We start from the raw sequence: 20,560 nt of genomic DNA on the forward strand, positions 1-20,560 counted from the left end.
TGTCAACCCGATGCACTAGTGCTCCTTATGTGTGTATTGGTCTAATTATGTACATGTACATCCATAACACCATTTTAAGTTTTAAGTCCAAGTTTTGCAACGGTTGCTTAATGGGCACGATTGATTTACGAATCTAGGAAAACGCCTAAGCATTTGGCGTTATCTGATAGAAATATTTCTTGACCTCGTAACAGTGGTAGGCCTGAGATTGTATAGCACCATTTTTGTGTTCAGTGGGTGTATTACGAGTGCTTGTGGCCCAAGTATCCAGTGATTTCAGTGATTCGTTCATGACGTCATTTAACACCCCATCCGGTGGCATTGATCGCTTTACGTGCTTTGACAGCCTGTTTGACAGTGGTGACCGTTCTCTGCTGAGTTACTAACTTTGTGCTCTAAGAACTTGCCAATAATCCTAACAACTTCTTTTATATTAATAATAATAACCATCCTGAAACCTGTTAAGGAACCGACTTCTTCCAAGCATACATACATCAAATTCAAAGATGGACTATATGAGTCCACTCCTTACAATATCATACCGATTAATCGTATCAATGTACCTGATTGAAAATAGACATTTACACTCCTTACATGTTAAAACGAAATTCTTTTAAGACAATTTTGTGTCACGCCCGTCCTTCTGTCTGGATGTTTGTTGATTACTCTCAAACGGACTATCCGCTTTGATCCATACTTTGTACGCCTATACTTAGTTTAAGTTCGAAGATGAACATACACTGTCAGTCAACGGTTAGCATTTCGAATTCAATTGCTTGCGAAAAATCATCGACATGTATCAATTTTTGGTACATATTTACTACTTCCATTCTCGAGAATAATTGTTTGCTAGACTACTGTGTTCCTAATGTCTATATAGCAACACAATAGTCTAGCAAAAAAATTTCTCGAGAATGGAAGCACAGCATGTTAATGCATACTAACTAACCATCAACCTTGTATGAAAGAGCTACCTACTCGAATTATCCATCAGAGCTTCAGGTGCTATCATGATAAAACATGGTGAACTTATATATAGCATTCACTTCCTGACATAAGGACCAATTTAGTTTTGGACTACTTTGAAGTTGTTTAGAACGTGGTGGTGGTTCTATACGCGCTGTTAATTTTGTATCAGTGCCAGAGTGAACATCTTAAGTCACGGTCAAAGACCTGCTAAGCCTAAACCAAACAATTGGGCATTATGTCCTATTTAATTTGTGCTTTGTGGCCATACTTAGGGAGGCCATAACTCACAAAATGAAATATTTAGCTGCCAACAAAATAAAATAATTAATATTTACCTATTTTTCCAGCAAACATTTGCTATCGACAGAGTAACCAACAAGTTTTTTAAAGTCAACAGAAAATAGTGTCACGTCCTCGATACTTCCCGCGTAGGTAATTTTCATTACTACCGGAAGTTACATAATCGATAAATTTGGTAGTGGCGAAAACAACACACAATTATTTTCAGAACACTTTTTGGTTGGTTTAGCGATATTAAAATATTTCCGTGTACTTCACAAAGTATTGGGTTGATTTGATTTATTAATTAGCAGTTGTACAACTGTCAAAACATGTTTTCAGATATAAATTATATAACTTCAGTTATTTTAAGTTACAGAGGTACTATTTATGTATTTTAATTGTTTTATTTATTACACTAGCTTAGACTTATTTTTCACTTCATATATTGTTCTGTTACTGGAGTTAGTTGATTAGGTTTGTACGGGCCTGTACCGCATGTTGGGCAGGTCTTCTGTGCGGTGTCATCAATCCTTGCACTATTAGTATTTAGACACTAGGCACTTTAGGCACTATCCCGAGCGTAGTTGAACCAAAACTACTCGGGTTTGTTGGGCAGGCCTTCTGTGCGGCGTCATCAATCCTTGGCACTATCCCGAGCGTAGTTGAACCAAAACTACTCGGGTTTGGCGTGACAGCAGATGTTCCTCAGCTATGATAATTGTTTATGGTATCCAGATAGAGTCCCAACTGGTGAATGCTATTCAAACCTGCTTGATAGGCATGCAAGACCTCAATTTCTACAATTGATCTTAAAGTGTTAATTGATCTTAAAGCGCGGCTCATTAAAATTTCGATTCTTGAAGAGAGTATATACATTATTTCTCAGTTAAACCTCACTTGAGCTTTATTAAAAAGTGCACTCGTTTCTCCTCCTGTTTACATGTAAAAATCTACTTCCGTTACAAATCGACAAATGAATCTCGTCATAAGCATGTCATGAATTAGTGTTCTGGTGGGAAAATCTCTCACGAATTTGCATTCCTGTGAATATCTTGGCCTTGTTATAAATTAAGTCGTAAGGCCTTCAAGTAAAATTAATAAAGAGAAAACGACCCTACTTTAGAATTTATACACACAGCATTGTTGCTAATTAGAACGCTTTCTTTGCAACAAAAACTTTCTCTGATTTTCGCAAAGTAATCGTCGCCATCGTTGCCTTTTCCATAACCAAGAGGAATGCAAATAAATGAATGAATGAAGTGAAATGGTGCACAGGGGCATTATTGCGACCATAAGTTTTGAACAAATTATGATGAAATGAAATAAAGTTTTTGTTGTTGTTGGTTTTCTTTCATTGTTGTAAGCTGTTTTACTTTACATGGGCCACTTCTCACGCGTTGTTTTACTTAAGACACCACAATGCTTTCATTTGCTAGGCTTAGAGTGTCAACAATTGAAGCAACAACAACAAGAACAACAGTCAAATCACTGTCGGCAGTAGTAGCAGTAACAATTTATTGTAATGAGCTGCAAAAAAATAACAACAGCAACAACAAAACGCTAAATAATAATAACAACAAATAAATAAAATGAATTTCCCACATTTATGTACCTCCTCAAAGTGTCGGTCGGTACTTGTTTGTTTGTACGAGTAGTAAGTACATTCATGTACGGAAGCTGGAACCGACACAATTTCATCATCATCACGCAACACCAAAGACTACGTATTCCACTTGTTCGTGGTACATCAGTAACAACTTTAGCCGCTTGGTAGGTTGGTTGAACATGGAAGGCATGCAGGCCGTTAGTAAGTAAAACATGCACGTCTCCCTGTGTTCCCCCATCAGGTCTCAAAGGGGTCTAATATTGTCTCTTGAGATTGTTGTTTTGTTTTTTTTTTTCTTCACAATTTGTCTTCTTATTTTATTTTCATAACCGTTTTTTATTTTGTTTTGTGTGACAACGAAACGTAGGAAAACAATTATTTTTCATTACAATAATTCTTCTTACTGTGTTTTGTTTGCTGGTTCGGACCAAGGTTTTTGTAGGCTTTTCAATTATTACACTTGGAGAAAAGTTCAATAACAAATAGAGAGAAATAACACTGAAGGGAAGTGGAAACGATTTCGTGGCAATTGATCTGAAGAAAGGAAATAGGAAAGCAGCAAGTTAAACAATTGAAGGCGTTTGATCGTCTAGATCCTAGAATCGGGCATGGGAATTTACCTAATGCGATAAAACAAACTACTGTCTGCAATTGAAACATCTTCAGTCTTAAGAGAACAAATTGGGCAATTAGGAGTAAATAATTGACATTTTTGTGATTCAACATTTCGTTTAATTTCCTCAATAATTTTTATTTTTATTATTTTTTCTCAAATTGTATAGTTTAATTTTGACTCTATTATTCTTTAATTTTTATCAGTGTACACAATTTATCTGCCTTAAAATTACACTATGGAAATTGCCTACTGGTATTTACCGACTCTAAAAATATTATTGATTTTTTCCGAATGTATGTGTGATATTTTTTCATTGTTTTGTTTTGTAAATACCCCAAAGTGTGAAAGTAACACGTATTGATACGTCTGTCTGTCTGCCTTGTCATTGGCTGTGAGTGTGTGTGTGGTGTGAGATTACATGCAGTTTTTTCTCCATTCTTCTTCCTTTTACAGACACCATTCACTGACAAATTATGGCCGGAATTGATGAAAACACACGCACTTTACTGCCTCCAGGTGATTTGTCTCAAAATGCCATAAAACATCGATAACAAAAACAACAGAAGCTGCCGCGCACAACAACAGCATCAACAGAAACAAAACATTATTAGATTGTCTACTTCCTGACTTATTTTTGGAAATTGAACATCAGCATCCTTTTTCCTTGTTCCTAGTTCCCCTTTTGACATAAAGATACCAACATTTATTTTTGTTTTTTGGAAAATTCATTTAAAGAACCCCAGCATGGTAATGCACAGTGGAACGGGAATTACAAATGTGTCGTTTAAAAGAAAGAAAACCTGATTGCAGAATTTTTTATTCTTTGTCAAGAAAGAATTTCTTCTTGGGAGAAGCAAAGCTAAGTGCTACCGGTCGCTTCCACAGGTTAAGGAATGAAATATGATGTTTATATCGTAAAATGCAATGGTAATTTTTTGCGTATTATCTGGTTTTCGATCCATGGGGAATGAAATCGCTTCAAAGACGTCACCGAAAAGTAACGGGCACCTAATATGACTTAAAAACAAGTTAGAAAGCATCAGTCAGCTGTGCCGACAGATATACACCCTCAGCCTCGGACCTACATAACAAATGAAGCAAACACAATACGTGGGTGCACGATAACTATCTGGCCTAACAATGAAAACGCGAATATTTACCATCAAAAATAGTTGTATCGTTTTCTAAAGTAGTCTCCAGCATGATTTATACACTTTTTAGTGCGCTCAAACCATTTGTCCAAGCACTTTTTCCACTCCGAGCTCCTTCTGGCGACGAAAATTATTGACTACTCCTTTTTTCTTGATATGCTGGAATCAACTGAAGTCATTGTATCCTCATTCAGGGCTGTACGTCGGGGGGCCCATTAAATCCACGTTTTGTCCGGTCAAGCAGGCACTGATTTGAATAGATGTGTGAGAGCTTGCATTATCATGATGCAGGATGATTCGTCTTCCCTTGTTTGTTTTTCGAATTTCTCAGGAGACTTCCTATATTCCTGAAGCCATATAGTCGCCACACGGTCAGTTTTGCCGAAGAAACAGGCGACCATTTGCTTCGATGTGCTTCTTTCATGAAGAACTTTCGTTGGATTTGGCTCGCTTTCGAAGTCGATTCGTGTTTTGTTTCGTCGTCTGTGAAGAACTTACAAACGTCGTTTGAAGCACCCGGAATGTTTTTATTCACAATTTCTGTGCACTAATCCATAAGAGCCTTGTTTTGAGCGATTGTTCAATTTTGCCGGATCTAACGAGAAAAATCGATTTGTGCGCCCATGTGTCCATGCAATATAGAATAGTAGGTGGTGGAAAAATGCCCAAGGATGCTTCCATCTCACGCTATATAACATGGCGATCTTGCATTATCCGTTCACGAACGGCTTCATTTTTATACCCTCAGCATTTATGCTAACGAGGGTATATACACTTTCATACGGGCAAAATGTGCCTCATCGAAATAATGGTTTTAGACCCCAAGTATGTTTGGATGAAATCCGTTTCAGACAATTTTACCGGAATGAGTGGACCGATATAACCCATCTTCGAACTTAAACTAAGTTCGGACAAAATATTGCCAAAGCCAAATTTTTAACCGAATTGGTTGGTCCATTCGAGAGTTATCGTGCAGACAGGCGGACGGACATGGCTGAATCAACTCCAAATTGTCTGAACACACATTTCGTCCAAACATAATTGGGGTTTAAAACCATTATTTTGATGAGGCACAGTTTGCCCGTATGAAAGTGTATATACTCTCGTTAGCATAAATGCTGAGGGTAAAGGGTTTTGTAATGAGTATTTTGCTGAGAAATAATTTGGCCTTTTTTGTCGGTACAGAATTACACTATGACGTACATATATAGTTGCCATGATATCCCAGTGTGCGCAGGGAAATTTTATTCATATTATCTGCTGCTGTATAATTACTCTTAGGTGAATGCTTGTTCTACTTATCGGTTAGGTTGAGTTACATAATTCAAATATTGCGAGAAGTTTATAATTTTTTCCCGACCTGTCACACTGTGCTCTATTTGATAAAGAGGAGCCTTTATAGTTATGTGTGTTGAGTTTGTTAACTCAAAATCAAAGGTCATCGTAAATTCAAAACAAATCTTTTTTCTCGATATTTTCTCAATAACAGTGACTGGAACAAAATTGTCACCCTCATTGTTGTTGTTGTTCCTACAAACATTATTTTCAAGTTGCACATTTATCTCAATAATGGGTTGATGTTGGTGTTTCTGTTCTTGCTACTACCGTGTTGTTGTTGTTCATGCTATTTTTTTCTTGCGTTATCATCATTACAGATTGTATAGGAAAAAATCGATGCAACTACTGGATATTTTTGTGCCTGATTATTTACTTTTCCTTCGGGATTTCACAACTCATTTGACAATAAAGTAGCCGTAGCCTATGTACCGGAATGATAAATAAACATTCATCTATTCCAAACTATTCAATTCGTTCATTCATCCAGCCGTCCCTACAATCGTTGGAACCCAATGAACCAAAGAATCAAGAACTCTCTCAATGACACATTTTCCTAGCACCAAAATGACATTGAATGGATGTTTTGTTATTTGGCCTATCTCTCACTCTGCGTCAGTCTGTCTCTGTCGTACTTCCTCTAGGAATGCAACAATTTACCCCATTCAGGAAATTGTTGATATTCTTGTTGTTGTTGCCGAACTGCTGCTAAAGTTAGGAAAAAGAAAACACATTTTGTCATCGGAAGACAATTTAACAAGATAGAGTATTCCAAGAAAGATATGGAGAGCATCATTAATAAACTATACCATTGTAATTGAAAATATTAAAATGTTGAGATGCTGAGGTGGATGGCGGATGATGCCACAGATGCTACAGCAGCAGTATTGTCGCAGTAATATTCCAGTTCCGTTTTAAGAGTAATTGATGTTTCCTTATTGAATCGAATTTAATATGTAATTGAGGAAGATGGGAATTTCTTGTTATTTTTTAAAAGAACAATGATAATGGATATAATTTGCAAATAAATAAAAAGTAATATTACTTACGATTAGTGAATGCAAAGAATTATTTACTTGAAACAAATATGTTGGGAAGAGAGGAGATGATAATGAAGGCATTAACGACCGACTTTTAGTTCAACAACTTTAATCTCGTAAATTGTCAACTATTGTGTTGTACACGGGCCTATTGATTGCATTTTACTATTATTGGGTATTAATGGAGCTGATACAGCACTTACCTATTATTTCTAAACTTTACAAATTCAAGTAGTGCATTTAGCAGCTATGGTGTAAATAGCTCGTTAGCACCGGCTATCTTAAGTACTTTTACTATGTGATTTGTCCAGTTTAAAAACACATGAAATGTTAAAAACACCTCTTTTTATTTTTTTATAAATAGTTGGCCATAAAAAATACTTCACTTAATCTTGAATGTCTCTTCGGTAAACTTCTCAATTTCCTTGATCTCCGTAAAAGCGGCCTTTGTTATCAGAGCAATAAAATCCTTTGACTTCTCCATAATTTGTTTTATTTTCTCCAATAGCTCCTTATTTTCACTTTCCAACTTGCCTTTGAAACCCTGCGCTGTTGCTTCTATATAGCCACGTAAGCCCATTAGGGAGGCTTGGACAGAAACGAAATTCTCGTATATCCCTTTTGGTATTTTGGCCTCGATATTAAAATCACAGCTGAATTTCTTTTTATTGTCGGTCATTTTTTGTGTGTGGCGCCAGAGAATTTAGAAGTTTAGTTTTATTGCTTTTCAAATATTTTCAAATCGAAAAAGGAAAAAAATATTTAGAATTGAAACGTTTTCAAAAATGAAATAAAAAGCAAAACCAAGGCATAGTAGGGAAGCAAACTAACATAAAAAATTTTCTAATGTAAAGTATTCACTATTTACATTAAGCGGTTTTATGTACGCCAATTCTCAGTTTGTTGGATGGAGATCGTAAAATCACCCAATGTAAATCATGAATATTTTACCTCGGGAAATTGCCTAGAATAACTTTGGTCATATATGCATCGTTAATGTCGCAACCCCATGTACAAATTTCGATTTTGACATGAATATAATTGTATTTGTATTTTTTCATTATTTGTACACCCGTGATTCGGATATATACCATCAATAAAAATCAACAACTTAATTGTTGTGTTACAATGAATTATAGATGAGTATTTTTATGGGTATCCATTAAGTTTTTTTTTGTTCTCATGGCCGCTCTACTCCTTAATACTTCAGTGGTTATCATAACAACAAATATAAAATGTTTATATGTATATATTTTTGGTATTTCTACATAATGTTTGTACTTAAAATTCTGGTTATTTGTTTTTATATTATATATAAAATTATATAATATATAATAATATATATATACATATATAAATAATTGTTCCACAAACATCCCAGATGGGACAAGGGAGACTTCTCTCATGTCAATGAGCGCACCCCGATTCATATTAGCTCAATGATATGGGACCTAAGGTTTATCGCCGAGTCCGAACGGCATGTCTTAAGACACCACTTGTAGAGAAGTTTTGCTCAGGAAATGTCGCCAATATTGCTGAGGGATATTTTGCCACTTTTGAAAATTTTGATGTTGGGAATCGAACGGCAGACCTTCTGCAAGGCGGGTGTGCAAACCACTGCACCACGGTGGCACCCATTATAAAATTTTATAATACAATTACATATATTCTATATATTTTTTTTTTGTTTATTTTGATTATTTAATTTTTGTAAACATATTTTCAAATTAACTTTATTTCAATGTGCCATTTATTTTACTTCTTTCATTTAATTTTATATTTTTTAATTATATTCTATTTTGTTTTATATTATTATTTATTTATTATATTAACTTGTAGTAAATACATGGTTAATAAGATATAGCATTGGTTTATTTTTTATTTTATTTTATTTTATTTTATTTCATTTTGTTTTATTTTATTTTATTTTATTTTATTTTATTTTATTTTATTTTATTTTATTTTATTTTATTTTATTTTATTTTATTTTATTTTATTTTATTTTATTTTATTTTATTTTATTTTATTTTATTTTATTTTATTTTATTTTATTTTATTTTATTTTATTTTATTTTATTTTATTTTATTTTATTTTATTTTATTTTATTTTATTTTATTTTATTTTATTTTATTTTATTTTATTTTATTTTATTTTATTTTATTTTATTTTATTTTATTTTATTTTATTTTATTTTATTTTATTTTATTTTATTTTATTTTATTTTATTTTATTTTATTTTATTTTATTTTATTTTATTTTATTTTATTTTATTTTATTTTATTTTATTTTATTTTATTTTATTTTATTTTATTTTATTTTATTTTATTTTATTTTATTTTATTTTATTTTATTTTATTTTATTTTATTTTATTTTATTTTATTTTATTTTATTTTATTTTATTTTATTTTATTTTATTTTATTTTATTTTATTTTATTTTATTTTATTTTATTTTATTTTATTTTATTTTATTTTATTTTATTTTATTTTATTTTATTTTATTTTATTTTATTTTATTTTATTTTATTTTATTTTATTTTATTTTATTTTATTTTATTTTATTTTATTTTATTTTATTTTATTTTATTTTATTTTATTTTATTTTATTTTATTTTATTTTATTTTATTTTATTTTATTTTATTTTATTTTATTTTATTTTATTTTATTTTATTTTATTTTATTTTATTTTATTTTATTTTATTTTATTTTATTTTATTTTATTTTATTTTATTTTATTTTATTTTATTTTATTTTATTTTATTTTATTTTATTTTATTTTATTTTATTTTATTTTATTTTATTTTATTTTATTTTATTTTATTTTATTTTATTTTATTTTATTTTATTTTATTTTATTTTATTTTATTTTATTTTATTTTATTTTATTTTATTTTATTTTATTTTATTTTATTTTATTTTATTTTATTTTATTTTATTTTATTTTATTTTATTTTATTTTATTTTATTTTATTTTATTTTATTTTATTTTATTTTATTTTATTTTATTTTATTTTATTTTATTTTATTTTATTTTATTTTATTTTATTTTATTTTATTTTATTTTATTTTATTTTATTTTATTTTATTTTATTTTATTTTATTTTATTTTATTTTATTTTATTTTTCAAAATAGTCAGGCTTAATCCCATAGTCGTTGTTTTAATATTTTATTAAAACAACTTTAATTTATTAGTGGGAAAAATTGGCGATGTTTACCAAGGGGTAAGGCAGAGAATACTATAGTTTCAGATCTTGCCACAGATCTTCATATAGTATTCCCTGCCTTACCCCTTGGTAAACATCGCCAATTTTTACCACTAATAAATTAAAGTTGTTTTAATAAAATATTAAAACAACGTCTATGGGATTAAGCATGACTATTTTGAAAAACAAAATAGAAGTCGTCATCCCAAACAAAAAACGCCAACCCTCCTATTTTATTTTATTTTATTTTATTTTATTTTATTTTATTTTATTTTATTTTATTTTATTTTATTTTATTTTATTTTATTTTATTTTATTTTATTTTATTTTATTTTATTTTATTTTATTTTATTTTATTTTATTTTATTTTATTTTATTTTATTTTATTTTATTTTATTTTATTTTATTTTATTTTATTTTATTTTATTTTATTTTATTTTATTTTATTTTATTTTATTTTATTTTATTTTATTTTATTTTATTTTATTTTATTTTATTTTATTTTATTTTATTTTATTTTATTTTATTTTATTTTATTTTATTTTATTTTATTTTATTTTATTTTATTTTATTTTATTTTATTTTATTTTATTTTATTTTATTTTATTTTATTTTATTTTATTTTATTTTATTTTATTTTATTTTATTTTATTTTATTTTATTTTATTTTATTTTATTTTATTTTATTTTATTTTATTTTATTTTATTTTATTTTATTTTATTTTACTTTATTTTATTTTATTTTATTATATTTTATTTTATTATATTTTATTTTATTTTATTTTATTATATTTTATTTGATTATATTTTATTATATTTTATTATATTTTATTTTATTTTATTTTATTTTATTTTATTTTATTTTATTTTATTTTATTTTATTTTATTTTATTTTATTTTATTTTATTTTATTTTATTTTATTTTATTTTATTTTATTTTATTTTATTTTATTTTATTTTATTTTATTTTATTTTATTTTATTTTATTTTATTTTATTTTATTTTATTTTATTTTATTTTATTTTATTTTATTTTATTTTATTTTATTTTATTTTATTTTATTTTATTTTATTTTATTTTATTTTATTTTATTTTATTTTATTTTATTTTATTTTATTTTATTTTATTTTATTTTATTTTATTTTATTTTATTTTATTTTATTTTATTTTATTTTATTTTATTTTATTTTATTTTATTTTATTTTATTTTATTTTATTTTATTTTATTTTATTTTATTTTATTTTATTTTATTTTATTTTATTTTATTTTATTTTATTTTATTTTATTTTATTTTATTTTATTTTATTTTATTTTATTTTATTTTATTTTATTTTATTTTATTTTATTTTATTTTATTTTATTTTATTTTATTTTATTTTATTTTATTTTATTTTATTTTATTTTATTTTATTTTATTTTATTTTATTTTATTTTATTATATTATATTATATTATATTATATTATATTATATTATATTATATTATATTATATTATATTATATTATATTATATTATATTATATTATATTATATTATATTATATTATATTATATTATATTATATTATATTATATTATATTATATTATATTATATTATATTATATTATATTATATTATATTATATTATATTATATTATATTATATTATATTATATTATATTATATTATATTATATTATATTATATTATATTATATTATATTATATTATATTATATTATATTTTATTTTATTTTATTTTATTTTATTTTATTTTATTTTATTTTATTTTATTTTATTTTATTTTATTTTATTTTATTTTATTTTATTTTATTTTATTTTATTTTATTTTATTTTATTTTATTTTATTTTATTTTATTTTATTACTAGCAAAGTACCCGCTACATCGTATGCGGAAAGGATATAAAAAAAACCAGTAAGGAAAGGATCAAAGTCGGGCGGGGCCGACTATATGATACCCTACACCACTGTGAATATGTAAAATATAAATCGGAGCTATATCCAGATCTAAACCGATTTTGATATAATTTGGCACATTTATTTCCAGACCGAATTCAGTCACACATTCCAAATATCATTGAAATCCGACTTATATAGCGTGTTTGGAGCAGCAAATACGCGAAATGGGCCGAAAATATATATGGGTGCTATATCCAAATCTGAACCGATTTCGATATAATTTGGCACATTTATTTCTAGACTGAATTCAGTCACACATTCCAAATTTCATCGAAATCGGAAATATATAGCGTGTTTGGTACAGAAAATACGTGAAATCGGCCGAAAATATATATGGGAGCTATATCCAAATCTGAACCGATTTCTATATAATTTGGCACACTTATTTCTATACCAAATTCAGTCAAACATTCCAAATTTCATTAAAATCGGACGTATATAGCGTGATTGGTACATCGCATACGTGAAATCGGGCGAACATATATATGGGAGCTATATCCAAATCTGAACCGATTTCGATATAATTTGGCACATTTATTTTTAGACCAAATTCAGTCACACATTCCAATTTTCATCGAAATCGGACATATATAGCGTGTGTGTTACAGAAAATACGTGAAATCGGCCGAAAATATATATGGGGGCTATACCAAAACTTGGACCGATATAGCCCATCTTCGAACTTGATCTTCCGACGGCTAAAAAAATGATATTCCCCAATTTTCAGCGAAATCGGTCAACAAATGCGACCTGTATGTTGCGAACGGACGGACGGACGGACGGACGGACGGACGGACGGACGGACATGCATAAATCGACTCAGAAAGTGATTCTATGTATATCCCTAGAAGGAACTATGGGTCTATCTCGCTTCCTTTTGTATGTTACATACAAATGCACTAACACATAATACCCCTTACCACATAGTGGTGTAGGGTATAAAAAAAACAAATAAACAATATTTAATATGGAAATGGCGAACACTGACAATTTTGGTGTACTGTTCGTACCATGGTGTAAGAAAGAATACCAACTGATGTCTTCATTTGCAGTCAAAATAATTTTTAATCAAAAATAAATAACAATATTTTCACTTTTCACTTCTATCAAGAATTTGTGTTTACAACATCTTTATTTAAGCTTAATGATGAATATTTTACCGTTTTCTTCTACATTTTGGGGATATTACGCGCAAAAATGTTTGACAGCAAATGAAGACTACGGCCTGAATTCGCCTGAATTCGCCTGAATTCGCCCATTTTCCTTGTTAAATTCGCCTTGGTTCGTACCACTTTAGTTCGATTTCCAAAAAAATAAAAATCTGCCGTATCTAACCCAGAACTTGTACGAATTAAAAAACTCCTTATATTATTATTGCTCATGCAATAGCAAAATGGTACCAAATTTTTTCTTAGTATCTTATATCTCTATGTCTTAACCCAACATACCAACAATGACTCTAAGAACAAATTTTAGAATTCCAGCTCTGTTCCTACACCCGATACAACATTTAGACCGCTTAGGTACTTTTCGTCAATTTATTTTCTTATATCTTAAATTTTCTTATTCCTTAATTCTTAAAACACGTCCATATAACAAAGGCGTCCCTAACTCATATCCCATATTTTCCAAATTTCCAAAACATCCTCAATCCTACGCTCCCACAGTAATATTAATTCCAAATTTGAGGATTCTAGTTCTATCAGTTCATCCTAATACAGGTTGTACTAAAATTGTGTTGTACCTAAAATTGTGAAAGGAAACTAATTATTCCATCCATAATTAAGACTATTTAATGGTGGACGGTATAAAAAGTTCGGCCTGGTCGAACTTAACGACTTTTTACTTGTTCTGCTTAAACTGGGTATTTCTTCATTTCTGGTAATGTGGCTGATTCGATGGGTTGTAACCCATGGTTTGGCAGGTGTAGTATCTCGTGCGGGACTGTGTCACATGCTGGGCAGATCGTCGGCACGGTGTCATCAGTCCTAGAGGAATTTAGACGGAGTACTTGAGTCACAACTGCTCTGGTTTGTCTTGACAGCTTACGCTTAGATGAGGTATGTTCTCTGTGGACCACATTCACACGATAATTGTTTATGACATGTGCTGCGAATTAATGACTGATAACACCCGAGAAGGTACTGCAACTAGAACATGTAATTATGTTACTGTAATGATGCTGATGATGATCGGAAACTGGATATCTATTACTGACGCTGGGGGAGCAGTATAGCCCCAATAGCCTTTGCTACGGGCGACAAAAGGGAAATCGGTCTGTACGATTCACTTTTGCCGGCATCATTGCCAGTCTTCAGTAGGGGGATCACCCTGGTCATTTTCCAGACTTTGTGAACTATGTGGGTGGCGAGCGACAGGTTGAGAACTTTGGTGAGATACTCAACTTCCGGCTCATCCAGCTGTTTCAGCATTAACATTCAGGTCCCAACGTTTTGGATGATTTAGAATTCCTGATGATATTCGCAACATCATTCATTGTATATTGTGGTGGTTCCTCCACGGGAGGCAGAGATCTAATGCGACGTAGTACACTTCTTTCCGCCTTGTCACTCCCGGGGTGGTCGACATAATTCCGATTAAAATAACTGCGCACCTCTTCGGATCAGTAAGAGTAACGTCTTCAAAAGTGACTCATGAGGTCATATGTTCCAAGTGGCCCCAACAGCCCCAATGTTCCAACACATCAGATGATTTTGCTACTTATTTCGCTTATGCTCTCCGACCAACCCGTTAACTTCCAGTGTCAGCTCCTTGACTATGGGGTCACTGGGGTTGGTTGGTTCGACGAAGCTCATCATAGCCATTTGCTAATCTCGCCGCCACCCTTGGGAAATTAGCCCTTACTTCCGGTATTCCACCAGCTGGTATATAGCGATCGGCTGCCGCAGTGTTGATATCTCAGAACATTATCTTTGCTACCCGAATATTACAATGGTGGGCAGATCTCTGAAACGTGTGATTAGTGAACTATGCAAGCTAGCCTCCCATTGATTGATGAAAGTGCTGCTTTCAGATGCGATGAAATCTGGCAGTCTGCTGATGTTGACAATTATGGGGAGATGGTCTTACCCAAGAGAAACGACGGCTTGCCATGTGGCGTCATTTGTCAGACCAGATGACACGATGGTCATATCTGGCGAACTGTGACACTCTCCGCTAATTCTGGTAGGGGTGTCATGGTTGACCGTCTAAAATGTAGAACTACCAATCTGCTCAGCCAACCATGATATTCGCAACATCATTCATTGTATATTGTGGTGGTTCCTCCACGGGAGGCAGAGATCTAATGCAACGTAGTACACTTCTTTCCACCTTGTCACTTCCGGGGTGGTCGACATAATTCCGATTAAAATAACTGCGCAACTTTTCGGATCAGTAAGAGTAACGCCTTCAAAAGTGACTCATGAAGTCATATGTTCCAAGTGGCCCCAACGGCCCCAATGTTCCAACACTTCAGATGATTTAGCTACTTATTCCGCTTATGCTCTCCGACCAACCCGTTAACTTTCAGTGTCAGCTCCTTGACTATGGGGTCACTGGGGTTGGTTGGTTCGACGAAGCTCATCATGGCCATTTGCTAATCTCGCCGCCACCCTTGGGAAATTAGCCCTTACTTCCGGTATTCCACCAGCTGGTATATAGCGATCGGCTGCCTCAGTGTTGATATCTCAGAACATTATCTTTGCTACCCGAATATTACAATGGTGGGCAGATCTCTGAAACGTGTGATTAGTGAACTATGCAAGCTAGCCTCCCATTGATTGATGAAAGTGCTGCTTTCAGATGCGATGAAATCTGGCAGTCTGCTGATGTTGACAATTATGGGGAGATGGTCTTACCCAAGAGAAACGACGGCTTGCCATGTGGCATCATTTGTCAGACCAGATGACACGATGGTCATATCCGGCGAACTGTGACATTCTCCGCTAATTCTGGTAGGGGTGTCATGGTTGACCGTCTAAAATGTAGAGCTACCAATCTGCTCAGCCAACTACTCTGGTAATTTCTGAGGACCGAATGCCAAAACTCATGATGAGTATTAAAGTCCGCCGAGACAAGTCGATTATGAACTTCCAAAATCAGGTCAATGTTCTACCTATAACTCTAGTACAGATATTTATCGGCGAGATGTATACGTTAAGCAACTCTATCTCGGCAGTTCTACACCTGACTGCTATCCCCATACATTCCATGTACGAGTCATTAGAGTCAGACTCAATCGTGATATATAGGTCTGTATTGAACTGATGCAGTAGGAAACCTAATCCCACACCTCCATTTCTGGTGCGAGCTGCAATTGTTGTTGATATAGGTTTTCTGTCCCGCCGCGACCATAATATTCTTCCGACTCAAAAATTCACTATTTCCTCGATCTTTCTTTGGATCATTTATTTGGATCAAATTTAAAAAATATAAATTTTCAGGCATTGAAATAGCAACGGCTAGTGTTAGGTGCACCTGTCGATTCACCCCCTGAAATGCACCTACTCCCGGCATCTATTGCATCTCACCGACGTTTGAGTATTATGGATGCGGATGTGACAAACCGAACACATTAATAGTGGTCCTAGGTTTCGATACAAATACAAACATATGTGTACACGGGTGTTATATTGCAATAAGTCCCTCTGGATATGTTCGTGAGAAATTGCTGATAAGTTTATCTTTTTCTAAAAATGCTATTCTTAGCCTATAGCTTTTATAGCTAGTGCTTTTATAATTTTCTTTATTATAATTTATATTTTAATACATGTTCATAATTAAAAATAAATAAATGTTATTCTAATTTTCCAAACGTTAATTTCCGTAGTTTAATCTATATGAAATGTTTTTTTTATAAAATAAAATATTTTCCCACACTAACCGAACGTCACATTTATAGAGGACAGACTTTTTGTTTCATTCATTTATGGGATATCACAAATCTTTAATCCATTAAAACTTCGATACCAACACTTTATGTTTCACATAAAAACCAAAATTAGATTCTGATAAATCATAAAATCAATAAAATATTTATTGTTATTATCCGATTATTTGCATTTGGTGTTTTTATGAATTTTTAAAATGTATCCTGAAAGATAACATAGATAAAACATCATTCTTAATAATTTTTAAAGAAAAAGAAATTGTTTTTATGCCTGCCGCCACCACCGAGCGCATCCATTGTCGTTTGATTGGAAACCACCTACTCCTATCAGTGTCAGCATGTGCCATTGTCGATCATTAATCGCCGAAAAAAAACGAAAAAAATATTCTTCTCATTCATCAACGAGACAATTGACATCATCTTTTCCTGGGGTGTTTGTAGTTGCAGCCAACCAACCAAATGACGCAACGACAAACAAAGACCATCAATTTTCCAATTAATGACATACAAAATCAATTAAGATCACTCGATCTAAAAGGGACATGGCTGACAACAGAGAAACAAAGAAGGCATCACCTAAACCAAAGCAAAGCGAGCAGCATCCAGGCTATGATTGCTATAGCGCCTCCTTTGAATGGGAAATAAAAACGAAATACATGGCGTGTTTTTCGTCTTGTTGTTCTTCTTCTTTAAAACATGAAATTGGGTCGCTGTTGTTCTTTGTTCGGTCCTATATTTTTTTTTTTTGGTACAACAACTGTCAGCCGAAATAAAGAACCCACAAATTGTTGGTTTGAAATTTTACGAGCCTCTTTTATTGTTTGAAAATTTGAATTTGTTCTCTCCTTTACTTTGAACTTTTACGGTTTGTTTTATGTCGTAAAACTAGAAAAAGGTGTCGATTTAAGAACATGTCATTAGAATGCTGAAGATATGATAAAATTTAATTAAAAACCAACAACAACAGCAAGAGCAACAAATGAAATATTCAGATAAATATCAAATAAATCGGGAATAAAACGTAAAGAAAATAATTTTTATGTAGGTTTTGTAGCATCAACGTTGTTGTTTCCTGTCCATCACATTCTGTCAACCAACCACTCTGGCAATCATTGCGACTGACTGTCATTTGCCTTTGTATGACATTTTCGTAAATCTCAACGTAATCTCTATTGGAAATTAACATCAACGCGCTAAAATAGATGATTTTGTTTGTTTATTGTTGTCTGCGCGTTTTGTTCATTGCAATCGCTTTATTTCAATGGCCGTTGGATGGATGGCTGGGTGACTGCTGCTGATTTGCTAGGAAATGAATTGCCTTTTTGGAATGTCATCAAATGAAAATTAAATTTTTGTCATCTATAACAACAGCATTTTTAATGGCGGTAATGATTTCGTGCAGATTTTCATAGATTTCATGGCATTACAGAGATTGAACATTCCGCAATGTTGTACATAAACGAATACATATTTTATAAAGTCACAACGATTATTTTTGGTTAAATTTTGTTAACAGGAAGATGAATTGTTTAAAATCATTGAGTTTTATGATCGAGAAGTGATGGTACGAAATTAAAGATAAAACTTTAAAGGCGCCAAGGTGAAATTATATACGTTGTAGTTATATCAAATTTAAAAACTGTAAGAATTTTGGTTTGTACTATTAAGTGGGTAGTACAAAAACAGAGTCGCATAGTGAATTTGAAATGCAACCTAAAGGTACATAAATAAGTATCTTTACAATCGAATCTAAGTTATATGAACCTACTTGAAAAAGTTTTAAATTACAAGAACAAGATCATAGGGGACTTGAATGCGTCTTCTTGTTATCTCAAAAAGACGTAGACGAAATCGCATCTTCTTCGCCTACAGGTTGTAATTACATATTATTACTCTTTTCACACGTAAAGTTAGCTTTTTTAATGTTGCTGTTGTTACTGTTGTAATTGGATAGACTGGAATCGGGAGGTGACACAGTTTCTCAGGCAGCTCGTATAATATTCTATTCTATGTACACTATGTGTGTTAATTCTTTTTTCCATTTTTATAGCCTCAGCTTTTAGGTTAACGATATGATCAAAATTATGCTCCATCGATATAATTGTTTTGAATTAAACTGATTTAGCCCAATTCACCTATATGTAGCATGTCTGTCTGGCTGGCTGGTGCAAACGATAACTCTCAAACGAATCAAGCAAACTTAGCATATCTTAACATTTTGTTAAAACCCAGATCAAGTTCAAAGATGGTTTAAATTTGGGCACAAAAATAGTGGACACTACAATGTTTGACGTCATCAGGAAGTGTGGAGTTCATGATATAAGAAATCAGCATCGAATGGTCGATTTTGTCGAATGCCTTGAACAGATCAAGTGCTGCCACAATTATCGATTCGGGTGATCACCGCTGATTTAGGACATTCGCAATCTTTGTCCCCCCAAGAGAATTAATTTGTTGCTGGTGGATGAGAGATTTACCAGAATCCGGTATAAAAGCTAAAATGTTCAACATCCGTCTTCTCATCGTCCATTAGTTTGCCGAAGAGAAGGACGATAGATATATTTTACAAACCACCAGAATAGGAGAAAATCTTAGTCCCAACTGTCGGTAAACTTGGAGTCCGAAAACAAACAAAGTCCTATAAGTTTAGGACCCCAAAAGTCTAGCAATAAGAACGTGTACCCGATGATTGGAACATGAGTCCCGTATCGTTCAAACTATAGGGGACAAAAGTTTGATCCCTATTGGATATAATGTAGTGTATATTATATTTACCTTGCGGCGAATCTTCGAAAAGATCCAAGAGATGCAGATGGACACATACATTTTTTTCTAGATATGTTCAAAGGTATTTTAAGCCATGTCTGAATTTGGTATTCCCGTAAAGCTCGTTCGGATTTTAAGAATACACTAAGCCACCTGTAACGTAACAAATGTCACATACATACAACAACACCTGCGGTCTACCCCTACCATCACAGTAGGAGTGAATCAGCGGCACCTATATCTACCTGAGGCATGCATTGAAATCATTCGCTTGCTGTAATTAATGCTGAATGAATCTCATACCCTCTGAACTGTGCTATCCACCAAGGTATTCTTTGGTGGCGAGTTGCGTTTGCAAATTTTGAAAGGGACTACCCATTCTGGCTGTCCCATTAATACATTGCACATAGTGAATACTTGTTTACTGTCTCACAGAGACTTCGGTTTCCTGTTCCACACAGAGACTTCGGTTTCCTGTCCCACACAGAGTCTTCGGCTTTCTGTCACACACGGAAGCTTCGGCTTTCCGCCCCATACAGAGATTTCGGCTTTTTGTCCCACACAGAGACTTCGGCTTTCTGTCTCACACGGAAGCTTCGGCTGTCCGTCCCACACAGGTACTTCAGTAGTCTGTCCCCCACATGAACGTCGGTTCCCTGTTTATATAGATAAGTAGTAGTTTGTACGAGATCGTAGCAGTAACTAACTAGCTAATCACATCGTCGTACCCAATCGTCATCAGCCGA

At 31.8% G+C, this 20,560-nt stretch overlaps 1 protein-coding gene across 1 annotated transcript; it reads right to left on the bottom strand.

Annotated features, from left to right (window-relative positions):
• Positions 1 to 6,770: 6,770 nt before the first annotated feature.
• On the bottom strand, positions 6,771 to 7,789 carry LOC141397409 (acylphosphatase-2). The gene is made up of 4 exons (XM_073973554.1): positions 7,386 to 7,789; positions 7,203 to 7,293; positions 7,009 to 7,147; positions 6,771 to 6,893 (listed from the first exon to the last, which is right to left on the bottom strand). Exons 1-2 carry the CDS (start codon positions 7,676 to 7,678, stop codon positions 7,281 to 7,283), a joined length of 306 nt encoding a protein of 101 aa, XP_073829655.1. The 5' UTR covers positions 7,679 to 7,789; the 3' UTR covers positions 6,771 to 6,893; positions 7,009 to 7,147; positions 7,203 to 7,280.
• Between the last annotated feature and the right edge of the window lie 12,771 nt (positions 7,790 to 20,560).

Source organism: Musca autumnalis, unplaced genomic scaffold (genome assembly GCF_047663935.1).
Source record: "Musca autumnalis isolate F117 unplaced genomic scaffold, ASM4766393v1 scaffold_3, whole genome shotgun sequence".
Lineage (NCBI taxonomy): Eukaryota > Metazoa > Arthropoda > Insecta > Diptera > Muscidae > Musca > Musca autumnalis.